Below are 27,907 nucleotides of genomic sequence, written 5' to 3' on the forward strand. Positions count from 1 at the left end.
GATATTTAAGAGCTTACTTCATCCATTTCCCGTCGTTTTTCAATATCTCATGCAAATTTTCCACAAAATTGTTAAGATCATTCCCGCTACAGTAGTAATCACCACATCCTAGGATACAAACAGACAAAAGTCCACAAAAAAATAAAAAATAGCATGTAAAATATATACAGTAAGCCAGGGATAGGCAACCTTTGGGGCCTGTAGGCACATGTGGCTTGGGGTGTGTGTGTGTGTGTGAGAACATTTTACTATTTTTTCAGTACCAAGGGCACCTTTCCCCCCTTCCAGATCCCCATTTTTCATACTTCTACTGAGTATGTATTTGTATTTAATTGCTGTCTGCTACATTGAGCATCACTTGGTGGAAAGATGGGATACAAATTTAACAAACAAACATATAAAATAGAAATGAAAGATGAAATGCATGCATGCATCTGATGCATGCATCTGTAGGTACCTGAAAATTGATGGCATAAACAATTTGATAGCCTTTAAGGCGCTACAAGACATTTGTCATTTTCGCTGCAACTGGCTAACGTGGTAACCCCTTTTGAAATAAAGAAATATTGCTGAACGGCTCCTGAGAGTATGAGAAATGAACATATAACCAAATTGATCAATATAGTAAGATTAAGGAGAGGAAGATTGTCCGCCAATCACTTTACTGAAAAATGGAGCCTTTTTAATATATGCTGGAACCATACGGCGCAAGATGTAATACAATCTTATATACTATTGGGAATGATATAGAGAAATATTAATTGAACCCGCTGAGTTCAGGGAGCTTTCGGCATGTTTATGTTTGTCATGAAAATTGGAAACATGCTCTTTTAAAAGACCAGAGGCCAAGATACAGACAGGAAATCTGTCTGTATCTTTCCCTCGGTGGATAAATTCCAGGTTCTGTGGAGCAATTGTAGCCCTGCAGATTTCAAGAGGCAGGAGAACATCTACCTTTTGTTCCGCCAGGTGGATTCTTGCTTGTGCTTTCCACCCACAGGATGAGAGTTGACACCTCTTAATGACACCCTTCACCGAAATTCCATGAGATTAAATACCTGTTATAACAGTTAAAGTGGAATCATCTTTGGCGGCTGCTTCAAGCGCTTGTATAATTTCTCCATACATCTGTGCAAGAGAATGAGGGAGGAGGGAGGAGAGCATTTAACCAATACTATCTAAATATTGCAAATCTGGGGTCTCCACCATAGTGCCCATGGCACTATGTGCCTGCCAGCTTCCCTGCCCTGCCCAAGTTTTTTTTTGTTTTTAATTGGGAGGTTGATATGCTGCAAAGCAAAGCACCACTCTCCAGTCTCATCTTGATTTCCAAGAATGCCTCTGGGCCCCAGGTGGCATGCTTGCCCCAGTTACTTGAGCTTCACTCGTTTGCACAGAAAACTGAGGGTTCCAAAGAGCGGCTTAGCATTTTTGAGCTCAGATCCCACCTCTCTGCATTGCGCTTGGTTGTTGGTTAAGTTACCTTTTCTTTAGCCTCATCAGCCTGCCTCTTAGGAAATGGGTGTTTTGTGACCAGCCACACCCACCATGGCAGCCATTTTGTGAAAGTACCCATGACACTATCTCAAAATTCCAAATGCGCCCACCAACCCAAAATGGTTGGGTACCCCTGCTGTGAATAGAATAAGTTGTGAAAGTCCCTCCCTACAGAGGCCAGACTATCCCCTCTTTGTTGTCCTTTGACAGGCAGCGAACACTGTATTGTTCTGTTGAGCTTGTAATGGCTCCTAATCTCGCTTTCTGTGTTTTGTTTTTGTAATGAATGCCGTGGCTTCATTTTCTTATGATATATTAGTTTTATTCTGTTTTTATTGCTGTTTTTATCTGAATTTTGTATGTCATCTTGACTGCCCACTGGGTGAAGGGACAATTTATAAATATATCAAACCAATAAATAATAATAATAATAATAATAATCCAGAAGAATCACTTTGTTCTCTATTCGGTTTCTACATTTCACAGATCAGACTGATGTTAGTTTAACTACGATTTCCCCCATCCCTCCCCCAAAAATCCTGGGAAAAGTTGTTTAAAGAAAATTCTCTATTAGAGATGCCCTTCCCTCCCAACACAACTACACTTCCTAGGGTGCCTAGGGGCTGCCTATGCAACATTGGGTTGCCGCTGCATTAAGCAAAATCCTGATGCACAGCAAAAGCATGGGGTTTCTGACAGCTGGGCCTGTCCCCTGCCCAGGCAGACAGGGACCAATCAGGGAGCACCATCTGCCCAGCCACACCTCCGCATTGAGGATGGAGCAAGGTTAGACAGCCAAAGGGCTGTGTTCACCTTGCTCCATCCTGAAAAGTCAGGGTAATTCCCCAACCTTTAAAATGAGGAGCTTCTCTGGAAACTGCTGTGTTGTATAAATGATGCAGCACCAATGTGGAGCTGCTTTGGGGCTTCCAGAGTATGTAAACTAGGGGTGTGCACGGACCCCCCGCTCTGCTTCACTTCCAGATCCGCGATTTTCGGATCGGGCCGCTTCACCCCGCCCCCGCTCCGCCCATGTCCGCTCCACTCCGCTCGGAGATCCGGATCCGGATCGGAGCTCCGTTTCCCCCCCCCATAGGCTTGCATTGAAAGCTAAAAAAGTAAACAACTTTTTTTCTGTTCAAGTTAGAAACCTCACGTTTGGCACCATGACACCTCATGGGGGTATACACATGCACGCCAAGTTTCAAGGGAATCCCATCATCCCCTGATTTTTGGGGAATTTTTGAAAATCGGGCACCCCATTCACACCCCTTTCCATAGCTCCGTCAATTTGCACGCTAAAAATCTCAAACTCGCCACCATGAGAGCTTATCCAGGGACACACACGCACGCCCAGACTCAAGGCAGTCCCATCATCCCCTGATTTTTGGCGCGGCTCTAACCTCTAACGCACCACCCATAACCCTAATTCACACCCCTTTCGATAGCTCTGTCAATTTGCATGTTAGAAACCTCAAACTCGGCACCATGATAGCTTATCCATGTGTCCACATGGACGCCCAGACTCAAGGCAATCCCATCATCCCCTGATTTTTGGCGTGGCTTAACTCACCCCAAATTGTCCCATTCTACAACTACGTCAATTTGCACGTTAGAAACCTCAAACTCGGCACCATGATAGCTTATCCACGTGTCCACATGGACGCCAAGTTTCAAGGCAATCCTATCATCCCCTCATTTTTGGGGAATTTATGAAAATCGGGCACCCCATTCACACCCCTTTCCATAGCTCTGTCATTTCGCATGTTAGAAACCTCAAACTTGGCACCATGAAAGCTAATCCATGTGTCTAATCCTACTGTATGTAGGGAAATGGGACAAGAAGTGTGTGTATGCTTTGCCCAAACAGGATTTGAAATGCTCAATCAGTGGCTGTTGCACTTCACAAACAGTGCACTGCACACACAGCACGCTCACACAATCACACAGTCACACACAGAGTCCAAGTAACAGAGAGAAGAAATAGAGAATAATATTTGTTTTTGGTATTTTTTTGTATTTTTTGGTATATAGAAGGAAGGAAGATGAAACACAGTCAGGCTTTAAGAGAGAGGAGGGGTGGGGGACAACCAACCAACCAACCAAACAAACACACACTCCAAAGTTTAAAAATAAATTTTATATTAAATCAAAGTAAGGGAAAAACGCAGAGCAAACTAAGCTAAAAGTCAGAAAGAAGCAAACAAACACACACACACGCGCCAAGCTAAATCCTAATCTATCTCCAAAGTCCAAACACAGCAGCAGCACCTATAACTAACTCCTCTCTCCACAAACGACAACCCACAAAGAGACACAAAGCAGAAAGCTCTGAGGGTGCCTCTGCCTTAGTCCCCCCCTCCAACGCTGGGATTGGAGGATGCTTCATGAGGTGATCAATTCTCATCAGGATTGGGAGCTGAATGTGCCTGTCATCGCTTCAAATAAACCCCGCCGCGCCGCAGCCGGGTTTACCCTACCATTTGTATTGTAAATGTACCCGATTTTTTAAAAAATTCTAGCACGCGAACCAAAGGACACAGAAAGTTGAGAGTAGTCTCAAAATGACCCCCATCCACGACTGTCTAAGCACAAGAATTTTCAGAACGATAGCTTAAAAATCAACCCAGTTATCCCCGATTCTTTTCCGCAATGCAATCCTATGGGCGAAAACCACCGTTTGACCCGTGCTGTCCCTGTTTGTTGACCCGATTTTTTAAAAAATATAGCACGCGACCCGCACGACACAGAGAGGTGAGAGTAGTCTCAAAATGACCCCCATCCACGACTGTCTAAGCACAAGAATTTTCAGAACGATAGCTTCAAAAACAACCCAGTTATCTATGGGCGAAATGTTTCAAGATGGCGATCGGAGCGCTCCGCGGAAAGAGAAGCGCTCCGCCAATGGTCACTTCTCTTCGCCTTGCTTCTAGGGGTCCGTGGTCCGCTTCTACTCCGCCTCTGGGCAAGGCGGAGCAGGCCAATTCGCTCCTGCTTCTGCGCTTCTAATAGGAGCGGAGCACATGCCTAATGTAAACAGACTCTTGGGAAGAGGGGATAATTATTACACCTGTTTAAGGCCCTTTCTACACCTACGGGTGCAGAGGGAAGGAGAGGGGGCGATCCCAGACTTACCTGCTTCCGGGATGGTCGCCCTCAGTCTAAACAGGCCATACAACATCATAGGCATTGCGCCCGGTGTGGCCACCATTTTTTAAAAGGGCCAGAGCTGGAGCACATTCGCACTCCAGCAAAAATTAAAAGGTAAAAAAGGCCCACCCCTGCTCCCCACCTCACCCCCAAGGGCCCTGGACTCCTCCCATCCCGTCTCCATCTCTCTGATGAGCCCTGCTACTCACAGGGAAGAGGGAAGAAGCTGGGATGGGTGCCCACACCACCCACGGTCCTTGAGATTGTCCTGGGTCCGCATGTAAAACCAGGATAACTGAGGTCTGAGTTATCCCGGGGAAATGGAAAGATCATCCCTCCCTGATCCCAGGATCCCCTGTGCATCTTTTGGACACACAGGGATGATCCCGGGATAATCCCTCCAAAAATGATGGTGTGGAAAGGGACTAAGTCTGTGGGATATGCCCTTTTGTTGTTCATTTGAAAATCCAGGTCAAACTAAATACACAGGTTTGGCACCGTACAGTGATCAGAGGAAACCAAGTATAAGGTTATACAGATTAAGCATATCCTTAACCAACATATGCTGGAAGAAGTGTGGCAGCTTTATTTGTGGCCTGTATGCATATACAGTTAGGGGTTGTTGTCCAAAAATCTCCCCCCAAAGGAACACATTGTGAAAAGGTGAGAAAATGGTATATTATGTGCAGGGCTGGCCTTACCTTTAGGCAGAGTGAGGCTGCTGGGAGACAAGCGGCATTGTGGAAAGACATATGACCAGCCCTGTCCATGCCATGTGACCTGGCCTGTGCCACCTAAGCTAGTCAGCTGCCCTCAGGTGCGGTGGAAAATGCTGTCCTATTGCCACTGTTGAAGTAAGATTGAACTGCCAGACTTGTTGGCTTTTGCACATAGACTAGGAGGAGAGAAGCCATCTTGGCTTTTGCCTCAGGCACCAAAATGCCTGTGCAAAGGGCTGTTTCAGACTCAAAGGAAGTGGAGAAATGAAGTATAAGAGTCTGGAGTCACCTACAGAGCCTAGAGTTGTTGCCACCCCATTAATCTAAAGCTGCCGCACTATTATGCTAATAAAGATGTACAGACGGAAGAGTTAGAAGGAATTAAGGAGCCAAGAGGTTTCGGTCATGCTCCAGCTGCAGCAGCACATAGAATAAGGCTCTCCATATTAATGAGTTAACAAGCAACTCACTTGAAGATAAATTATCCTAGATACATGGATGGATTCTGTATTAGCTATAACTACTTAGGAAAGGGATTTGAGGATCATAGTAGAAATCTTATTAAAAATATTAACTCAGGCAATGATCCAGTCGCTTTGTGTGAAGAGGCTGTGCTTGCAGAAATGGGGAAACATTGAGGGATTTGTGGCTTATGAAGAAGGGTCAGTGAGGAGAAGGGATGGGCAGGTGGGGATATAAGCTGGGTCAATCCATCTTCTTCCTCCCTTTCCCCTTGCTGACCATCTGCTCTCATATGAGGAGCAACAGGTCCCAGTGGAGGCTGGTGGCTCCAATGACAGTGGGGCAGTGAATCCGCTCCAGGTTTCAGTCAGAACCAGTTCGAATTCTAAAGCAGCTGTCCTTTGGTAGTGGCATGGGCACTGCATTGTGTATGTCACGTTCCCATACTGCTCCAGACAAAGTTCAAATACAGGAATCATGTGGTTCCTTCCCCCCTGGTCACTGCCCAGACAGGCAAAGGAGCCCATGAGAGTCCCCCCTCATCTCCTGGACCCCACTCGCCAAGCCATGGGGTGCTTGCAGACCCGCTTGCCGAGTGCCCACACACCCAACGAGCGAGGCCAGCAGCCACCCATCCCTGCAGTGAGCCACTATTTGTGTAGAATGGGCAACATTACAGGCTAGGGTTGGACTTTGGGCTCCACACAGCCTAGCCTGCCGCATTGACCAAACAGAGAGTAAACAAGCACCCAGGCTGGCATGGCTCTGCTCACCACAACATCCTTTCTTCGTATTCTTAAAAACATTTTATAATCAAGCAGTAGCTGAGCATGTATATGGTTACTGATACTCATTTTATTATGCTTACCTTTCTACAACGAAATGGTGCTTAGTCCTTAATAAATGTCTTTAATATCAGGCCAACAGAAGCAAACTTCTTCTTCTTCTTCTTCTTCTTCTTCTTCTTCTTCTTCTTCTTCTTCTTCTTCTTCTTCTTCTTCTTTTTTGCTGAAGTCATGGTGGTGCTATGGTTTAAGTGTGTTTAAAATACAAAACTGCACATCCTCAGACTATTTTATTTTTATCTGGGTCGGCAAGCAGGGGATCTTTGTTTATGTTTGCTCTAACATATCAGGAATATAGAAGCAGTTGTAAAGCATGGAATCCCAGGGTGGGGGAAGAAGAGAAATGCTAGTTGTATGCCCTATGAAGAGAGACTGAAAGAACTGGGCATGTTTAGCCTGGAGAAAAGAAGATTGAGGGGAGACATGATAGCACTCTTCAAATACTTAAAAGGTTGTCACACAGAGGAGGGCCAGGATCTCTTCTCGATCCTCCCAGAGTGCAGGACACGGAATAACGGGCTCAAGTTAAAGGAAGCCAGATTCCAGCTGGACATCAGGAAAAACTTCCTGACTGTTAGAGCAGTACGACAATGGAATCAGTTACCTAGGGAGGTTGTGGGCTCTCCCACACTAGAGGCATTCAAGAGGCAGCTGGGCAACCATCTGTCAGGGATGCTTTAAGGTGGATTCCTGCATTGAGCAGGGGGTTGGACTCGATGGCCTTGTAGGCCCCTTCCGGCTCTGCTATTCTATGATTCTATGATTCACAACTGAAGTAATACACATGGCAGTCTAACCAGCCCCATCTCCCTTAAGTCCAGGGTCTAAAATTACCTAGCTGTACCATTGCCCACCAATGCAGAAGAGGGTTACAGTGGCACTTTACCAAGGGCTTCCTCAAAACTACAGCTGGTCAAAGAAGCTGTCAAATAAGTTGTCCATGAGCTCCCCTGTAAAGAGTTTATAGAAGCGTCAGTAGAATGTAGTGTAGTAAGCTTACAATTACTCTGACGCTTCATAGGCAAGTCCTTTTGGAATATGGGACATAATTGAAATATTCTGGCTTGACAATATAATATACACTGTTGCCGAAAAGGAGAACAAAATAACCGCTTACTTTAAGCTAAGGCTGCACTGAATTGAGAAGGACCATTTCTCAGCCGTTTCACCCACTTTGAAATCAGCTGTTTTGTTTCAGCTATATATTAAGGGCTGAGGCAAACTTCTTTTAGAGGAAAGAAAATTCGAGCAGCTGCCATTTTGTTTTCCCTTGCAGCTCATTTACTCTGAAAGACGCTGTGCAAAATATCCCTCTAAAGAAAGGGTGATGATTGAAGAAGGTTGTTAAAAATATGAAGTCACCGTGTGCCATTCCATGCAGCCTTATTTTTAACATGTAATATTAGGAAAAACATCTTTTACATTTGGATTTCTTTCTTCTTCTTTTTTAAAAATGAATGTCTTTCAAAAACCTGAAGAAGGTTTTATTGAAAGACCCAAAAGGCACCCCATGCTGTCTTTAGGGCTGGGCCAGATCAGAGATTAACAGTGCACTCCAATGCATATCTTATTAGAAGTAAGTCCCAATACATTCAATGGAAGTTACTCCCAAGTAAACATGCTGATGGATCTGTGGAATGATTTAATGAATCAAAGTCTGGGGTGTTTTTTTTTACAATTTCCCAAATTCTTTCCCCCCTCAAATTACTGCATCAATTATACATTTTTTAGTTGAAACACTCTTTCTATAAAGCTCTATGTTAACAGAGTTTGATTCCAACAGGTAATTTGCTCATTTTAGGGATTAAAAAAAACACACACACAAGGGGAAGCCTGGAAGTTTGATATGCATCTCCTTAACTCAGATTTTGAAATTTGTCATAAGAATATAAGAAGAGCTGCCCTGGATCAGACCAAAGACTTATCTCATCCAGCATTCTGTTCCCACAGTAGCCAACCAGGTGGCCACAAGCAGGGCAGGAGTGTAATATTACCCTTCCACTTGTGTTTATTTTGTTTATTATATTTCTATAATGCTCAATAGACGAAGCTCTTCAACAACCAATATCCAGAGGTGTACTGTCTCCAATCCGGGAGGTAATATATAGCCATCATGACCAGTAGCCATTGATGGTCTTATCTTTCATGAATCTGTCTAATCTTGGGTGACCATATGAAAAGGAGGACAGGGCTCCTGTATCTTTAACAACTGCATAGAAAAGCGAATTTCAGCAGGTGCCATTTGTATGCATGCAGCACCTGGTGAAATTCCCTCTTCATCACAACAATTAAAGCTGCAGGAGCTATACTAGAGTGACCAGATACAAAAGAGGGCAGGGCTCCTGCGGCTTTAACTGTTGTGATGAAGAGGGAATTTCACCAGGTTCTCCGTATATACAAATGACACCTGCTGAAATTCCCTTTTCAATACAACTGTTAAAGATACAGAAGCCCTGTCCTTTTCATATGGTCACCCTAGATATGCATCTCCTTAATGATTTATGAATCCAAGAATTATTATAAAGAATACCATGAAAGGCCAGTTCTTTTAAACATAATTTGAGGAATTTGGAATATCTATAAATTGCAGCTTGAACCAAGACTTTAACATAATAAATTCTATTTTAGCTGAGACAGAGTATTTTCGGATTGCAATTGAATTTGAGCAACAGGACTTTTGGCTGGGGGAAAAAGAAAGAAAGAAAGAAAGAAAGAAAGAAAGAAAGAAAGAAAGAAATGATTAAGCAATTTAAAATGAACTGCTTCAATCCCCAACAAATTACAAAAGTCCCAATCTGGAGACCAGATCACAGCAGCACTATTCCATTTGAAGTCCACCGATTCCCTTACTCAGACCTAATGCAGCCAGTTTTGAAATTAATGTGCTCCTAAGTACAATTAGAAATGGATAACTTCCAGTTTATGCGATACTTATAAAGTAGCCTAAGTTTTACATCTAAAATCATTTTATAGTTCTAAGGAATGGGAATTCTAAAGATGAAATCAATCAGGGTTTTCACACAGAAATTGTACTATAATCTTAAACTATATTTCAGAAAGATTGTCTCTAGATAGGAGACAAATTTTCACTGAAAATATTTAGTTTTGTTCCTGTGACAGAACTTTTCTTCTCACTTCTTCTGGATTAGTACTATTGTATAATTCTTATGCTTTCTCAATATTAAAAATGATTTCCTTGTACTGATGCTTGGAGAAAAGCAGAGGACCCTTTACTAAAAAAAATGTAATTCTTTTCATTTTTTTCTCTGTTTTTGTCAAGCCTTCATCTTCTGTGGTCTTTGCTGAGCTGAATATATTGTGAATCAATTCTACCCAGTGATAGAGTCATTACCAACTTGTTGGATTTTCAGTTTGCATGTATTGTTTTGTTATTCCTGTTCATTTTAGTTGTTATATTTCTGTTGAAATTTTTAATAAAAGTATTTCAAATTTTGTGTTCATTTCTGGCTGATTCTGATGCATTCAACAACCAAACTCTAATACTAATTCTGACTGATCAGTAATAAGTAGGTGATCAGTTCTTGTTAAGTTCTGGCATATCAATTAGAAGTGAAATGAAGTGGGTCAAAGATATATTCTCACTGGAACAGAATTTACTCACAAACTGTACTATTTGTTTCAGGTGTAATTTTCCCTAGTAGAAAATGCCCCAATAAAACAGACATAGAAGTAATTCATAAATCTATTTAACAATCCACAGAAAATAACCTAATTTGAATTTGAATTTTATTATTAAGGCAACCCGACATGGGTTTTAGCCAAATACAAGATCAGAGTCATAAGATACAAACATTACATTATGGCACAGCATTGTCAGAAAATAACCTAATAAGGATCCTACTGATTTTCTAGGAGTATTTTACTTCAGAGTGGGAAGGTAGACCCTCAAGGAGAGAAATTACATTTGGGGGGAACCAAGAAGCAAAGCGGTGTTGTATAGACCCTATCTCTGCATATATAAATTAGGCACTATTTAAATATTATAATTAACATGGTTGCCACCAAGAAACATTCTCCGTGTAACATCCATTATGTACAAAGACACGACTAACCCGGGGCACCCAAATCATATAGATATTCCCCCCCAACGAAAACATCACTTCCCACTGCTGTGGGAAGTAACCATGTAGTCAAGTGAGGTGACCTATTTGATTGACATGTTGATACTGCAGACTGGAAGTCTGATCATAAAGGAGTGGATTTTTGACAACTACTACATCCTTGGATAGAGAGCCACTATATACGGAGTGGCAACTTGTGGCCCAACAGATATTTTTTTCGGGGGGTGAGGGCTACAACTCCCATGAACCCTCACTATTGGCTATGCTGGCTAAGGCTGATGGGAGTTGTAGGGAAAAAGATCTGGAGGACCAGAGGTTGCCCATTCCTGCACTACACTAACAAATTGGATCTCTCTTATATGTACAACCTGATATAGCAAGTCAGGTATGTTTGATAAAACATTTGAGGCCTTAATGACAATTGTTTACAAAGGCATTTATCTTGACATGAAAGAGATATAAGCCAAGACCCCTTCATTATCTCAGGAGTATTTTTCTTGGTTTTCAATTGGCTTCAGCCTCTAATTAACCCATTGATCATATACATAAATCAGGGATTGAAACCCATTAGAGAGTTCTCATTTCAAGATAATAGCTCATGTTTTGAAGCTTTGAGAGATGCAATTTGCAAGAAAAGGGCTAAAAACTACATTTACTTTGAAGAACATTTTGATTAAAGGGGCCATGAAATATACAGTATCACATCTCTGTCAGAACATTGCCTTCTAGATAAGGGTTGTGTCGAGTCTTCCTTGACTGCATTTCCCCCTTTTGGCTAATTTAACTGGAACAAATGGCCTGTTGTTAATTCAAGTTTTGGTATGCATACACTGCAAGTATTTGATACATAATATATACCATTGCAGTGACTCGGGGTTCTGCCATTTAGAAGTTGCATTAGTGTACTCACCACACGGTTGATAGCATTTTTTTTGTCCGGGCGATTCAACATTATCTTTGTGATCTTGTTGTCTGTGGTGACCAGAAGGGTTCTGTATTTGCCTTTACTTTGAGCAGAATTTGCTGTTTCCTTAGTGTGAGAGTCACAGGGAACCAGGCTGAACTGAGTATCCACAGATGGCAGCCCAATTCTATGCTGTATTCAGCAAAACATGAAATTATTAAACAGCCCAAGAATACAAACCCGAAGTCTTAATAGCCTCCTATACATTACATTTATACTCCACTTTTATTTCCTCAAGAAGGTAGTCTCAGGGCTTCTTTAGATTAAAGGGAAATCATGTTTCCTTACCAGGGCTTTGCTTCCTGCTTTTCTTGTGCAATTGTAATAGGGCTGCTTTACACAACAGGAGAGGGGCGACCACATGGTCTATAATGGAAAACTTCTCCTCTTGCTGCTCATAGCCCTGAATGGGACAGTGCCCTCTAGTGAGTGATTTGTAACACAATTTCCCCTTAATACAGTAGAAAAACCCAAGATAATTCAGCAGAATCGGCTATCACAGGTTTTGGTTTTTTAAACAGAATTATTGGGGGTAGGCATCGGAGATGTGCAGGGGGTTCCCAACATTGTCAAAAGGATCTGTGAACCTCTGTGAGTGGGCACTCATGAGCATGCCTTATTTCACTCGTATGAAGAAGCCCACAGACAGTGGTGAATCTTTACAAGCAGGATTTATGTGACTGGCAGTAAGAGTTTTAAGCTGAAACTGATGTTTTTTGTATCTTTGGCCTCCCCATGTACTCCTTCAAACCCTCCCACCACTGGAATGCATTCCCCAAGAACTTCTCCAAAATGGAACCCGTCACTTGGGCTGAAACTACTCAAGTTTGCCAAACAGAGCCCAAAAACCCTAGAAATTCATGCAAATAAATCATTAGCGATTTTGACTAAAATTAGATTTATGTAGTTATTTTCACCCTAAAAAAAAATGTATGGCATATTTTATCATCTTTTACAAAGTCAAAGAAGTATCTTCCCCGGGAGCATGGAAGGATTATTCAGAAACAACAAAATCATCCTCCATTTTGAAGAAAACACTTCGGGCTGCTCTGTGGGGGTGGGTGGGGAATGGCTGCAAGTTCTAACATAGATTTCGCTTGTGATATTACCTTGGCTCTCATCAAAGCCAGCATTCTTAACCCTTCAACAACATCACAACCTAATCCTCAGTTATATTGCATTAAAGCAGTTAAAACTGATAAAATTGCTTTTAACTTCATGGTCATAATAACAGGAATTTAACATCATGTCCCAACGTGCCAGCCTGGACGTATACATATCTAGCACTGGATTAACTTCAGAGAGAACAGCCTAAAGTCCACTGAATGACCTAGGGGGTGAATGTTTGTTTTAATTAGGAAAAAGAAAATCAAAATGAGAATGAAAATGGCGCATTTTTATAATGAAGCGAGCTTACACTAGTCTTAAATACTGTTGTTTTTCTTGATATACTGCACAGGACACACTTATTGTATGGAAGCATCCGTAGGGCAGTAATAATACATCTTATTTCTTTCATCTTCAAAGTACTTTGCTAGAACTAAACTTCATCATCATTCCCCGATGAGGAAGGTATTTTTAAAAAATAGTTAGACATATTACTTCTTTGATACCGTTTAGGGGATGAGGTTGGAGATGCGATCTTTCTAGACTTTAATTTTCTGAATTGCACCTACCTTGTTTAGTGATTTGTTATCCCATTTTGGCGAAACTTTACTTTCCGAGTGCTTCATCTTGTTTCTTGATGTTGCTGCGTTTCCCTGATCGGCCCAATCAGAAGTGCCTGTTTTTAGTCTCTGCACTGCAGCTTGCTGTTGAATGAAACTCCACCCTATCATGTTCTGTTTTGTTTTAAAGTGATATTGTTGGAAATAACAGAATTTATGCAGCGCTTTCCTTCAGTGCTCCAAAAGTGTCATGTGTGTTAGCTAAGTAATCCCTACAAACATTTTGTGAGATAGGCCAGTAGTATTAACCCCTTATTTAGAGAAGGTTCGAAACTCATTGGTAGATCACAGGCTTTGCATGCAGAAGGTCCGGGTTTAATCACCGACAACCCCAATAGGGATGAGAAAGACTTGTATCTGAAATCCTGGGGCTTGTGTATGCAGCTTCTTTTCCCTGACATAAATGCGCAGATTCACGTTTTAGGACACATGACGCAGCTGTCCATTCGCCGCAGCGCCGGGCTTTTAACGTGATAATGCACATATTCGCATTTGCAACTTACCGTGACTTTGGGATCAACATCCGAGTTTGCACTGCATTAGAGTTATGTGTCCTTGAGGGAGTTAAATCGTATTTTGACATGTGGGCATAACTTTGAGGGCAGGACAAAATGATTGGCCGATTACCCGGCTTCCCACCTATTGCGTCCTCTGGCTGCCTCGTTCCTTCCCACTGTTTTCATGTTGAACTATATGAATCTGCGGAGGTGCGCAGATGGAGCTTTTAAAATTAAAACAAAGAGGGGGAAATGGGCAGTGAGATGGAGGAGACGTATTCAGTCCCCCGCTCACATCCTCTGCTGCCTCGTTCCTTTAAGGCCTTGGTTTTCACCAGGCATCATTTTGTCCACCTCTATCATAGCCTCCTTTTCTCCAAGCTGGGATTGTTTAGCTTGGAGAAAAGGAGGCTATGACAGAGGTGGACAAAATGATGCCTGGTGTGGAGAATGTGGAAAGGGAGACATTTTTTCTCCCGTCTCCCATAATACTATGGGAGTATTCTTCTGCTGCCCCTTATGCCTGGAACGCTCTTCCAGAACATTTGAGAACTACAAGTTCAACCGCAGCTTTTAAAGCTCAGCTAAAAACTTTTCTTTTTCCTAAAGCTTTTAAAACTTGATTTTGTTCTGACTTTATACTGTTAGTTTTACCCTACCCAGTGCCTGTTTACCCTACCCTGTGCCTGTTTGCATTCTCTTCCCCTCCTTATTGTTTTATTATGATTTTATTAGAATGTAAGCCTATGCGGCAGGGTCTTGCTATTTACTGTTTTATTCTGTACAGCACCATGTACATTGATGGTGCTATATAAATAAATAAATAATAATAATAATAATAATAATAATATAGCTTCGCTCATCTATACTCACCTATTATATGTGATAATGCGCATCTATGCATTAATAACTGCACTGCAAAAAAATAATAATAATCAGGAGATAAAACGCTGTGGCTGCTGCAGTGTGACACCCTTTACCTAGATTTGAATCAATGAAAATTTGAGTTTATATTTAATGAGGAGCAATCCCATTGTCGTATAGGCGGGTGCCTGGAGAGCTGCTGTCAGTTAGTGTAAACAACATTCAGCTAGATGGACCAGTGGTCTGACTTCATATACGGAAGCTTCCTATCTTCCTAGGTATGCATCATTTATTGCATTGCTGTATTCATTGGTGGCTCTTGGCCAATCCGACTGGTGGGGTGGAAAGCAGGTCAGCAGAGGTGGAGACCAAGGGGTCACTAGAGCTTTTGAACATATAAAATTGACTAGCCAGCCAGCTGTCACAGTTTTTTGTAAAAAAAACTTAACATTGTACAAATGCATAATAAGTGAATTTATGATTATTCCAGATTCACAAATGGTTAGTAAATCAGCTCATGGTTTTTCCAATCTGACGGAAGCATCATAAGCCAGTTTGCAATTTGTCCAGTCTCACAAAAGCATGATTAACTATATTCACAAATGAAATATATACTTCTCCCTCTCTCCTATTTAAACAAGTTAACATACTGGGACTGTGCTGGGTTCGGCTGGCTCCTCAAGACAAATGGCGAAACAGCAAACAATCTTTCTGGCCTAATCTACACAAAGCAGGATATAGCACTAGGAAAGCGGTATGAAAGCGGTATATGGTATGTGTCAATGGGCCCCAACAGTTGTCAATGCACGTCAATACCACTATAAAGCAGTAGTGTGGCTCTTGCCTTTTATATATTGCTTTCATACTGCTTTCATAGTGCAACTTCCTGCTTGGTGTAGATTAAGCCTTTCTCTCTCTCTATTTTTTCCACCTCTTTTCCAAGTTTGACTGGCTGGCTTGGCTCAGATGATGAATCAGTCAGCAATGCAATTCTGGGTGACCACCCTGTCGCCCCAAAGATCCCTCCTTTGTGAAAGGAACGGGTCTTCTTCTGTTGGCTAGCTCAGGCTAAGAGCCTAACCAGAACCATTTTTTTAAACCCTCTTGACCAAAGGTAGCACACCCCACTGTGCAGAGGCATCTGCACATGCATATCAGCACATGCACAGCTCTTAGAATGATGCTGCCATATCAGACCAGGGTTTTCTAGTCCCAGTACAGCAGTGCTGCAGTGGCAGCACTCAGCCACTACAATAGGAAGGTGGCAGCAGTAGGATGATGATGATGATGATGATGATGATGATGATGATGATGATAATGATTACAGGAAGGCAGGGGGTCATGGTAGCAGTGCACCCCTGCCCCGCAATTGGAACTACCCCTGACTATAGCCCATCACAAACAGTATCACAATACAATGCATGTCAGACAAACTCATGAACCACAATGAACACATGCAGATGTACAAAGGAGTTCCACTTGTGCAAAAGCTTTAAATAAGCAATGGCTGCGTTTGGACAACATGATAGTCAACGGTGGATAATAATGAACTCAACAGTTGTTTATCTAGGTGGTATTCCCCACATGGCATGATAATAACAACCATGCTGTGGATTAGGATCAGCACTGAGGTGACTATTAGTCCATGCTGAGTTGACTCACTCATCCCCCATCTCATCGCCCTCAGTCCTCCTGCTAGTATCCCATCAGCCATTGCTGCCAAAAAATTATCCTGCAGGTTGGACCAGAGTGGAAGCTGCCGCTTTGACCACTCCTGCCTTGTGACTCAGTGACCAATGAAATAACTAATGGTGGCCAACAAAATAACCAGCGGTGCCCGTCACACAACACGATAACCAACGGTGGTTCAAATAGGCAACTCTGCACAGCGTTGGTTCTTTGTATGTATAATATAGACCAAATAACCAACTGCTGGTTTAAAAAATCCCCCCCCCACAACACAATATTCCACAGTGAATTAAATGACTGTCAACTATTTAAACCACCATTGGTTATTGTGTTGTCTGAACCCAGTCACTGTGTGTTCATGGCTCTCAGTTAACGTAGTGATGGCAAGTAGGTAATCCAATGATCCCAAGTTTCTAACTGACCCAGGCTTGAGTAATTAAATCAAAATTGCAATTTACAATGCCAAGCGAGTAACTGCCACCTTTTAAAACAGAAATTAAGCTGGCAGCTCCAATTTGCAAAGATCTGGGGCGGATCCACACGTCGTTCCGAAATCGCTTCAGGTCTTCTTTTTTAAGAACGTTCCTATATGAAGCGGCTCTTTCTTATTGCTTGATGCGGCTTTTCTTTCATTGCGTTTCGTCTGAACGGTTCACACTTCTGTCCCTTCCGTCCCAAGTGGGCGTTTCTTAGGGGCTGGCTTTGGGGGATGCTTGTGACGTTCTCTCTTGCTCTCCCCCTTTTTTAAAAAATTCCTCCAAACCCAGTTTGGGGTTGGCCGCTCGACAGTTGGCGAGATCTTTGTTGAAGTGTGCTTGGCAATGGAGCTAGTTCTTCTTCGTCGCACAGTCTTTCTTGGCGATCATCGAAAGGTATTTTTTATTTCTTCTAAGACGAATTGGAAGCACAAGTGAAAATGACGTTCAATTTTCCGCAGTCTTTCGGCATTCCCATTTTTTAATTTTTTTTAAATTGTTCTTAGCTATGCGCATAAGTGCATATACGTTTAATATTCTCCATACAGAGCGCAGCGGAGTCTGTAAATCCAGCGCGAAAAGCAGCCTCCATTTTTCATCTTCACCTTTAAAGCGAGGGAGGGGGGAGGGGGCAGGTATCCATTCTCCTAAGCCTTCCCTTTTTCGCCATTCCCAGTTGTAATTCTTTTTTAATTTATTTATATCCCACCTTTTCCCCCTTTACAGAGCGCCGGCTAGTATAGGCAAGCCCGAAGCAGCCCCCAAAGACCAGCGCATTTCGATGCTCTCTATAGGCTGTGGCGGGAGGCAGGGGAGCCCAGCTGGTTTGAAAGGAGACCTGCTAGTAAGTTTATATTCTTATGAAATATAATGCAATTTTTATATTTAAAGACTTACTAGTTTTTTCATATGCTGCTTCATTACAATTTCAGTCCTGTCTGATCACCTGGCTGTATCTGCAGCAGTTTGAGCACTACAATATTATTATTATTATTATTATTATTATTATTATTATTATTATTATTTATATAGCACCATCAATGCACATGGTGCTGTACAGAGTAAAACAGTAAATAGCAAGACCCTGCCGCATAGGCTTACATTCTAATAAATAACTATCATGTCAATAACTATCATGTTACTGCAGCGGAGTCTGTGTATCGTGTATAGGCGCAGAGCACACACAAGTGTGCTTTGAACTCTATGGGCAAGGGTCAATTCTGGCGCGAAAAGCCGCCATTTTTCCTCTTCACCTTTCGCGCGAGGGAGGGGGAGGTGGCAGGTATCCATTACCAAAGCCTTCCCTCTTTCGCCATTCCCCGTTGTAATTCTTGTTTTCAAGGGTTCTGAGCTATGCGCATCAGTGCATATACGTTTAATAACATTATCTATGTTAACATTACTGGTGGTTTAAAAATTGACTATCATTTTTAAATACAGGTAATGGACGGCTTTGCAGCGTTGGGATTTCGGGGAGCCTGCGGAGCCACCGATGGATGCCATATTGAAATAGTTTGTCCCATAAGGCAAGGCAACGATTTCATCAATCGCAAAACTTATTATTCCATGATTCTGCAGGGGACTACGGACCACACTGGCCGCTTCACCCATATTGATGTTGTTGATGTATTCTCTCTCTCCGCGACTTTATGTTTTGTGTAACGTTCTTTCATATTGAATAAAATCATGGTTTTGGCAGCTGTACTTCCGTTTTGAATTATTATCCCTGCGCATGTTCGATTATCTGTAATTACTTCACCGTGCATATTTGTTTAATAGGCTCTTTACAGAGCGCAGCGGAGTCTGTGTATCGTGTATAGGCGCAGAGCACACGCAAGTGTGCTTTGAACTCTATGGGCAAGGGTCAATTCTGGAGCGCCATCCAAGCCCGCACGAAGTTCAAAACTATTAAGGGTAAATTTTATGAGGCCATGGAAAGACACCAAGGGCCACCCCCAAGGCATCAAAGACCAGCGCATTTCGACACTCTCTATAGGCTGTGGCGGGAGGCAGGGGAGCCCAGCTGGTTTGAAAGGAGACCTGCTAGTAAGTTTATATTCTTATGAAATATAATGCAATTTTTATATTTTAAGACTTACTAGTTTTTTCATATGCTGCTTCATTACAATTTCAGTCCTGCCTGATCACCTGGCTGTATCTGCGGCAGTTTGAGCACTACAATATTATTATTATTATTATTATTATTATTATTATTATTATTATTTATTTATATAGCACCATCAATGCACATGGTGCTGTACAGAGTAAAACAGTAAATAGCAAGACCGTGCCGCATAGGCTTACATTCTAATAAATAACTATCATGTCAATAACTATCATGTTACTGTAATGTTAAGGCAATTACTATTGCTATACTTATGAAGTTGTGTCATTACATAACATATATAGACTGTAAACAACTTAATGAAACAGCAATGTAAATTTGTTAAGTAAAGAAAGACAAGAAATGTCAATACATATTGTAATAAAAAAAATTGCTTTTCCAGTTAAGAGAGCACATTTTATTTTTTTAATGCAGTATATCATTATCTTTAACTTTGTGCTATGACTTCAAATGAATCAATGTTCCGATGGGTTGCCCTCAGTTGCTCCTGAAGTTTTTCTTCCCCCCATATGTCAAGCAAATCGAGAATTTCTGGGTGACGCCATGAGGTGCCTCGACCCTTACTGCCACTTGCCATTCTCAGATCTAAGGATTATGAAGAATAAAAATATTTATAATATTATTAATTAAGAAAGATAACTCTTGCTTAAACTTGTTAACTCCTTGATTTGGTTTTAATGTTAGGTCAATGATCACTTAGCAGAATGTAGGTTTTTAATATGTCACCAAACATAAAGCAACTTTTAAAAGTATTGCACTTGGAATAACTCTCCTCATAAAACCATTACCTCAAATATGAAGAACTATACAAAAGTAGGTAAAGTTCCTGAACTGAAATATCAGTTCTAAGAGATACATGTAAACTTCAGCAGCAAAAAAGGAACACTGTTATTTTACGAAAAAGGCATGCAAAAGCTTGCAATAATCTATGTAGGGGCGGGGTGGGTTTGTGTGTGGAGGGGAGAAACTTAATATTAATTACATTTCAACATCTAGACATTTAAACAGCATCATTTTCTTCTAAAGAAACAAGTAACATTACAAATGAGAAAGCCAAAAGAGTGAACGACTGAGGATAATGTATACCTGCCCCCTGCCCCCTCCCCCCTCCCTCACTGGAAAGCTGAAGAGGAAAAATGGAGGCTGCTTCTCGCGCCGGATTTGGGGCTTGCCTATACTAGCCGGCGCTCTGTAAAGGGGGAAAAGGTGGGATATAAATAAATTAAAAAAGAATTACAACGGGGAATGGCGACTGAGGGTAATGGATACCTGCCCCCTCCCCCTCCCTCGCGCGAAAGGTGAAGAGGAAAAATGGCGGCTTTTCGCGCCAGAATTGACCCTTGCCCATAGAGTTCAAAGCACACTTGCGTGTGCTCTGCGCCTATACACGATACACAGACTCCGCTGCACTCTGTATGGAGAATATTAAACGTATATGCACTTATGCGCATAGTTCAGAACCCTTGAAAAAAAAATTACAACTGGGAATGGCGAAACAGGGAAGGCTTAGGAGAATGGATACCTGCCCCCTCCCCCCTCCCTCGCTTTAAAGGTGAAGAGGAAAAATGGAGGCTGCTTTTCGTGCCAGATTTGGGGCTTTGCCTATACTAACCAGCGCTCTGTAAAGAGCCTTTTAAACGAATATGCATTGATGCGCATAGTTCAGAACAAATAAAAACAAATTAGAAATGAGAAAGCCAAAAGCGGAAACGACTGAGGTAAATGGAACCGACCTCACCTGTCCTCACACGCGGAAAAGTTGATGATTAAAGATTAAAGATGGATGGTGTTGTTCGGACAGGAAATGTTATCCGAAGAGGAGAGGAAGTCAAAAGGCAACAAAGTAAGTCTGGTGGGCGGAGCGGGGTGGGGCGGAGCGGGGAGGAAAGAGCGACTAATTGTTTCACACCTTGGAAGAAGGGACGCCTTAAACTGACCTAAGACGGACTAAATAACAGCGCCCAAAAGCCGGGAAAAGGCGCTTTGAAAGTATGCCTGTGTGCACCGATGAGCTTCGGGGCGCACTCCAGACACAAGCAAGCGATTTCGGAACGACGTGTGGATCCGCCCCATGGCCGTTTCTACACCTGCCTTTCCCCCCAGAATCGTCCCGGGATCATCCCTGTGCATCCAAATGACACACAGGGGATCCCGGGAGCAGGCAGGGACGACCCCTCCATTTGCTTGGGTTAATCCTTAGGTGTAGAAAGGGCTCGTGTAGCTTGAGGAGTAGGGGCCAGATTTCAGGCTTCTTGGATCAGCTGTGCAATGGTAAATGTTGAAGTGTAGATGCTCATCGCTGCAGCCCCCCGTCGCCAGGCACCCAAGGAGAGTAAAAACATGCAGACAATTGTCTTGGTCTATATCAGCCTTCCTCAACCTGGGGCGCTCCAGATGTGTTGGACTACAACTCCCAGAATGCCCCAGCCTGGCTGGGGCATTCTGGGAGATGCAGTCCAACACATCTGGCGCGCCCCAGGTTGAGGAAGGCTGGTCTATATCAACAAACCAGTTCTAGCAGTTTTCATCTCCACCAGGAGCAGGTCTTCCATAAATGGGCTCTAATTGCTGCCTTAGCACCAGGCTGCCCCAAACTATTTGCAATGCAACAGGAATAGCTCACAACTACATATTGAGGCTGGGAAAATCCATTTTCCTCCCAGCTACTGTGAGGATTACAGATAAATTCAGAGAGAACAGGGGGGCCAGAAGGGGTGGCAGATAATGTAATAGTCCCTGCTAATCAAAAAGTCCCAGCACTTTGACCCCACAAGCCCTGGTTCCACTACCCCACTGTGCAGGTTCAGCTTTGTTTTGGACTAGAGGTTCACCAACCAGAAACCAGTGCAAAATATTGGCTCACATAAGAGACGTGTACTTAAAAGCAAGAAACAGAGTGCCTCTGAGCACCCGCTTAGCCCAGGAATTTGTTTTCTGTACAACTGCACTCAGAATATTATTTTTCTTAAAATCTACTCCTGGCTTTCTTTCAGCAATCCATAATGAAGGCAGTGGGTGTTGTTTACAATGTTAAATATTTGGGAAACAGAATCCTTGCTAATATACTGTAAATTACTCTAATCTATTAGTAGAGTCTGATTTATCTTCTGTCTTCTACCTATGCTGGTTCCAGCTCATGACAAAATTCTTTTGTATTAATCATTTCCCTGGTGAGTGTATTTTTCAGGTCAGGGAATGTGTCATTCCCATAATTTACTTTTATTTTATTTAGAAAGCAGGAATGGTGGCTTTCCCTAAGCTGTCTTTAATATGACTTATGCTAGGGTGGGATTTTGTTCTGACAAGGGACTGTGATTTATTAAATCATTCAGCACCTAGCACCCACCCCTTCTCCAAATAAAAAGCAGATAGATTTTTCTACTGTACAGGAACAAAGACCTGTCACAGATCATAGAGATGTGTGGAAACTGTTTTGACAGATGTAGGATTAATGTCTATTTAAACCTGTGTGTGTGTGTGTGTGTGTGTGTGTGTGTGTGTGTGTTGGGAAAAGGTGTATGTTGGGAAAAGGTGTATAGATAAAAATTAGAAATTTGGTGGAAGAAGGCCTTTTCTGATTAATGTATTTCTCCACTGGCGGGGGAGAAACATATTATCAGCTGATTTGAACCTAATGCAAACAAGTTTGATCTAGAGGGATGTGAGGGGGGGGCAGATTATGGGAAATGTAGTTTCAACTGTGCCTTATTTCTCTACTGGACATACTGGTAAAGCTTCAGTTTGAATGGTCACCATTCTCTCATTACTGACCAGCTATTTCTAATTTTCCAAATAGCATTTCCCCCCATAACTTTTTTGTGAACCGCCCAGGGAGCTTCGGCTATTGGGCGGTATAAAAATGCAATAAATAAATAAGCAATAAATAAATTGTGTAGATTACAGAGCAATCGAAGGAAGCACCACTGAGTTTAATAGAGCTTACTCTCAGATACGTGCATACAGGATTGCAGGCTTCGTTGTTATTAGTTTTGATATATTTTTCAAATCCACCCGCAGCATCAAGAAAAAGCTGTTCATTTCCCCTACTGTCTTATCAGCGTTGCTACCAGAAGCTGGTATACATCTCAGAAAAGCTCATCTGAACGGACTGGAGCAACCCCTGTTACAGTGTCTTGCTCTTTCTGACAACAACCCCTCTAGGTCCCTACCCATGTATAGGCTACTTCTATTCCACTTCCCAAAGCAGAGGGGACCTTCATTTATTTTATTTATTTAGAATATTTTTGGATCACCCCTCCACTCAATGAGTACTCAAAGTGATGAACAGTAAAAACACAAAGATCAAAATACATACAAATACAAAGGCCTAAAACTTATTCTAAAACCAGCGGTTAATGATAAAAACAGGGACTGACACTTAATGTTCAAAGTTCAAACAATAACATCTTCACCAACCATCTAGACACTAAGGAGGAGCCCAACCCGATCTCCCTAGAAAAGGCGTCCATTGCAAAGATGATGATGATGATGATGAACATCTATATACTGCCCCATAGCCGAAGCTCTCTGGGCAGTTTACAAAAGTTAAAAACAGTGAACATTAAAAAGAAATATACAAAATTTAAAAGCTTAAAAATCATAAAATACAAACAAAAACAGACGATATCCATTTAAAAACAACTATTCTAGGGTGAGTTTAAAAACTCAGCATATGAACCATGCCTCTTTTAAGATATGCCTGCTGGAAAGCGGTGGTGAGTTATCTAAAAATGTTAAATGCTGTTAAATGACTGGAAGAAGAGAAAAGTCTTGACCTGGCACCGAAAAGATAACAATGTTGGCGCCAGGTGAGCCTCGTCAGGGAGACGAGGGGCCAGGTATGTTTCCTGTAGGTAAAGTGGCTGCCCTTCACAGTCTCTCAAGGTACAGGGTCACAACCCAGTCTTCTCTATGGGCATGGCTAGATGGAGTGATATCCCGGGGATCGCCCCGGGATCATCCCTGTGCGCCCACATGATGCACAGGGGATCCCGGGAAGGATGATCCCTCCTTTTCCCCGGGATATGGCCCTACACTTACCTGCCGGGAACCGGGCATGGGGCTCCTAAGGAGCTCTGCGCCCATCGGGGGTGGGGTGAGGGGAGCAGGAGGGCTTTATTTTTGTTTTGTTTTTTAAAAGTACTTGTCTCATAGGAGCGCTCCTGCACTCATTTTCAATAAAAACAAAACAAACAAAATGGTGGGCGCGACATCCTCTGGGACGTCGCGCGCCCCGTGTAGACTGAGGGGGAGGATCTCGTGATCATCATATCACAAGATCCTCCCCCCTCCGCAGGTAGGCCTACCCATGTCCTCTATCTATTCTTTTCATGGTGGGCTATGGTGTGGGCTGGTGACATTTTTAATATTTAAGTTGCAACTGCTGTTTGTTGTGACATCCAAACCCAGCAAGGGTGGTTTGTTGCCATGGTCTGTTTTAGGGTTGTGAGTGGTTTGATCACCACACCAACAACCCACCCTCACTGGGTTCGGATGTCATGATAAGCCGTAGTTGCAGCTAGGATAGTCAAAGATCATCTGGCAAACACTGGCACATTCTACAACCCTCCATAGCCTAAATAAGCCATGGTGGGTTGCAGTGATCGTACAAACTAGATCAATGTTTTCTTTGGAGGTAGAGCTTCCCAATAACAGCCTTCCTCAACCTGGTGCCCTTCAGATTGTTCAGCTACAACTCCCATCATCCCAAGCCAGCACATCCAATGCTCAGAGATGATGGAAATTTTAGTCCAACACATTTGGAGGGCATGAAGTTTGAGAAGGCTGTATTAGAAAAATGGGGGAATGACATTCTGGCTGGGGGATGATAGGGGTTGTAGACCAAAAAACTGGAGATCACCAGCCTCCGGAAGGCTACCATAAAATGATTGATATTGGGTTTAAAAATCTTTCTTTTACTCAGATTCCTTGTAACATTAAAGAGTCTAGATTTCCAGAGTTTACCACTTGAAGGGTATGGGTGAGTCATTGAGCTTTATCACACCAGCGTTATACTGTGCAATCACTGTGAATTATGTGCAAAGGACTCTGAAGTTTCCCAGCTTATAATCTGCTTTTATTGTGAAGTACTCTGAAGTTTTCCAGTTTATAATCTGCTTTGGCTGTGAATTACTCCCATGCATCCTGCTTTAATTGTGCTATAAAGGGAAAAGGATCAAGGTATTTTGCTAGTAGTTTTTGAGCGAATCATTTGTTGTTTTCCGAGCGGCCACTGGGGCACAGGAGCAGGATTTGATATGTTTAAAGAAAATTTAAACAAATGCTTACATCTGCGTAAGCTTTAAAGATGAAGACAACAAAACTGGCACAGTAATAGATATTAAGGAGAGCTTTAAACATACCAGATTTGAATCAGATTGGGTCATCCGTTGATTTTTTAACGATTTTTTTACATTCCCCCCCCCCTAAACACTTTGCAAAGGATCTTAAGAGCGCTGCCACCCGGGGTGTGATTTAGCAACAACAGCAACAATGCCACCTTAGCGCTGTAGGGGATAATTCGAGAGAAACAGGAATTATCAGAATTAAACAGGAATTAAGGAATTTTGAGGGAAACAGGATGAAGCTAATTAACATTCAGTAAAAGTTTTGACCAGGGACATTCATTTGCATTTGACAAACAGCCCAAACAAGTGATTTTCCGACAAATTCCCATTTCCTTGGCTGGTAACTGGAAACATTTACAAAACATAACTCTGCCCGCTTTCTTTTATGGATGCAAAGTTGATATATAGATGACTTATTACAAAATGGTTCAAGAAAGGGTTTTTCCATCACAGTATAAAAACAATACCATCTATCTTCTAGTTGCTGATCATGAATAACTTTCAAATGTACTCCTATCATAGTTCATTGCCTCATATGATACTTTTATATTTATTTCATGGAACTCATTCATTATCATTAAGAGACCTTTTGACATATGATCTACTTTTGTTTCAAAAACATTAGCTTTGTTCCTAAATGTTTAGAATTATTTTTTCATCCATTTAAGGGTCTCTGTAGCTTTGATTTGTTATTAAGAGACAACCCCCACCCCCAAACAGATGACCTTTCTAGAGTTTTAATGATTGCTATGGTTTGGCCCAGATTGAAGGTGTGAATTTAACATGACTTAATTAAGTATCATTAGGACCCCCTGAAAATATCTTATGCAAATTGTAATAACATTTTCCAGTGTAAGGTGGCTTGCCTGGCGCCAACATTATTTTCTTTTCAGCACCAGGTCGAGACTTTTCTCTTCTCCCAGACATGTAACAGCATATGTTGAGTCTTTAATTGCCCCAGAATATATAGATTTTGTATGTAATCTGTTTTTATGCTTTTTATGGTTTTAAATTTTGTATATTTGTTTTTAATGTTCCATGTTTTAATCTTTGTAAACCGCCCAGAGAGCTTCAGCTATGGGGCGGTATATAAATGCAATAAATAGTAGTAGTAGTAGTAGTAGTAGTAATAATAATAATAATAATAATAATAATAATAATAATAATAATAATAGAACAACTACTTTTTAATCCTTATTAAAAATGTCCTCTGAGGCATTAATAAGAATCATCAGTGTTCCAGGGGACATAGGAGAGGTCAGATCTTCCCCTCTAAGGTCAGAGACAGAATACCAACCTCAGAAGAGATCAGATCTTGGATCTCTTCTCCCGGCCCCTTGGCTCTTTCTGTAGTTCTTCCTCCCCAACATTAGGGAATGGGCAGTTCAGGGATGTGGCATGAGCAGAACAGAGGAGGCTCTGGGTCCACAGGGAAGAATCCAATGTTGCCCGGCTGCTGACGGAACTGGCTGCCAATTCTAGTCCGTGCGAGGCCACTTCCAATCCACAAACATCCCCTGTGCTTATTGGAACCACAATTTTGCACTTTGAGAGGCAAACGCCCAAATGAGCAGAAACACTCATTTCTGGATGGGGGCAGTTTAGAATCATAGAATCATAGAATCATAGAATAGCAGAGTTGGAAGGGGCCTAAAAGGCCATCGAGTCCAACCCCCTGCTCAATGCAGGAATCCACCCTAAAGCATCCCTGACAGATGGTTGTCCAGCTGCCTCTAGAAGGCCTCTAGTGTGGGAGAGCCCACAACCTCCCTAGGTAGGGTGACCATATTTGGGAAACCAAAAAAGAGGACACCTAGTGTGTGTGTGGGGAAGCAGCTTTCTGAGTCCTGCAGAAAGTACGTTATTCCCCCGCCACCTTAAAGAACCCGATTGGAGTGGAGGAGGGGAAAGGATTTCATTCTGTACCACCACCATCCACTCCAATTGGGGCCTTTTCTATAATGTCCACGAATGACCCACTTTCCCCTTTAAGACCTCAATTGGAGCTCGGGGTGGGGGGATGATGTGCCTCAAGAAAGCATGTCATTCACTCCTGCCATGCTAATGGCAGCCTTAAAGGGGAAGGTGTGTCATTCCAGGACATTATTGAAAATTATAGAAAATCCCCCCTGACACCATGGAAAGAACAAAAACCAGGACAAATCCGGGGAAATCCTGACAGTTGGTCACCCTATCCCTAGGTAACTGATTCCATTGTCACACTGCTCTAACAATCAGGACATTTTTCCTGATGTCCAGCTGGAATCTGGCTTCCTTTAACTTGAGTCCATTATTCCGTGTCCTGCACTCTGAGAGGATCGAGAAGAGATCCTGGCCCTCCTCTGTGTGACAACCTTTTAAGTATTTGAAGAGTGCTATCATGTCTCCCCTCCATCTTCTCTTCTCCAGGCTAAACATGCCCAGTTCTTTCAGTCTCTCTTCATAGGGCTTTGTTTCCAGACC

General features: G+C 42.3%; 1 protein-coding gene across 4 annotated transcripts in view; it reads right to left on the bottom strand.

The window, feature by feature from the left end:
* The window catches only part of LOC134401417 (enoyl-CoA delta isomerase 2-like), a 313,853-nt gene that overhangs the window by 22,653 nt on the left and 263,293 nt on the right, over nt 1–27,907 (bottom strand). Inside the window, exons 2-5 of one of the 4 annotated variants that reach the window (XM_063130333.1) lie at nt 13,396–13,476; nt 11,666–11,851; nt 1,059–1,128; nt 18–108 (exon numbers count right to left, since the gene is read on the bottom strand). In XM_063130333.1, the coding sequence (XP_062986403.1) occupies nt 18–108; nt 1,059–1,128; nt 11,666–11,851; nt 13,396–13,452 (404 nt within the window). In that variant the 5' untranslated portion in view covers nt 13,453–13,476. Of the gene's footprint in view, nt 1–17; nt 109–1,058; nt 1,129–11,665; nt 11,852–13,395; nt 13,781–27,907 lie in introns of those variants that run through there. The other 3 variants (XM_063130332.1, XM_063130334.1, XM_063130335.1) reach the window with 3 other exon arrangements.

The sequence above is a fragment of the Elgaria multicarinata genome, chromosome 7, assembly GCF_023053635.1.
Source record: "Elgaria multicarinata webbii isolate HBS135686 ecotype San Diego chromosome 7, rElgMul1.1.pri, whole genome shotgun sequence".
Classification (NCBI taxonomy): Eukaryota; Metazoa; Chordata; class Lepidosauria; order Squamata; family Anguidae; genus Elgaria; species Elgaria multicarinata.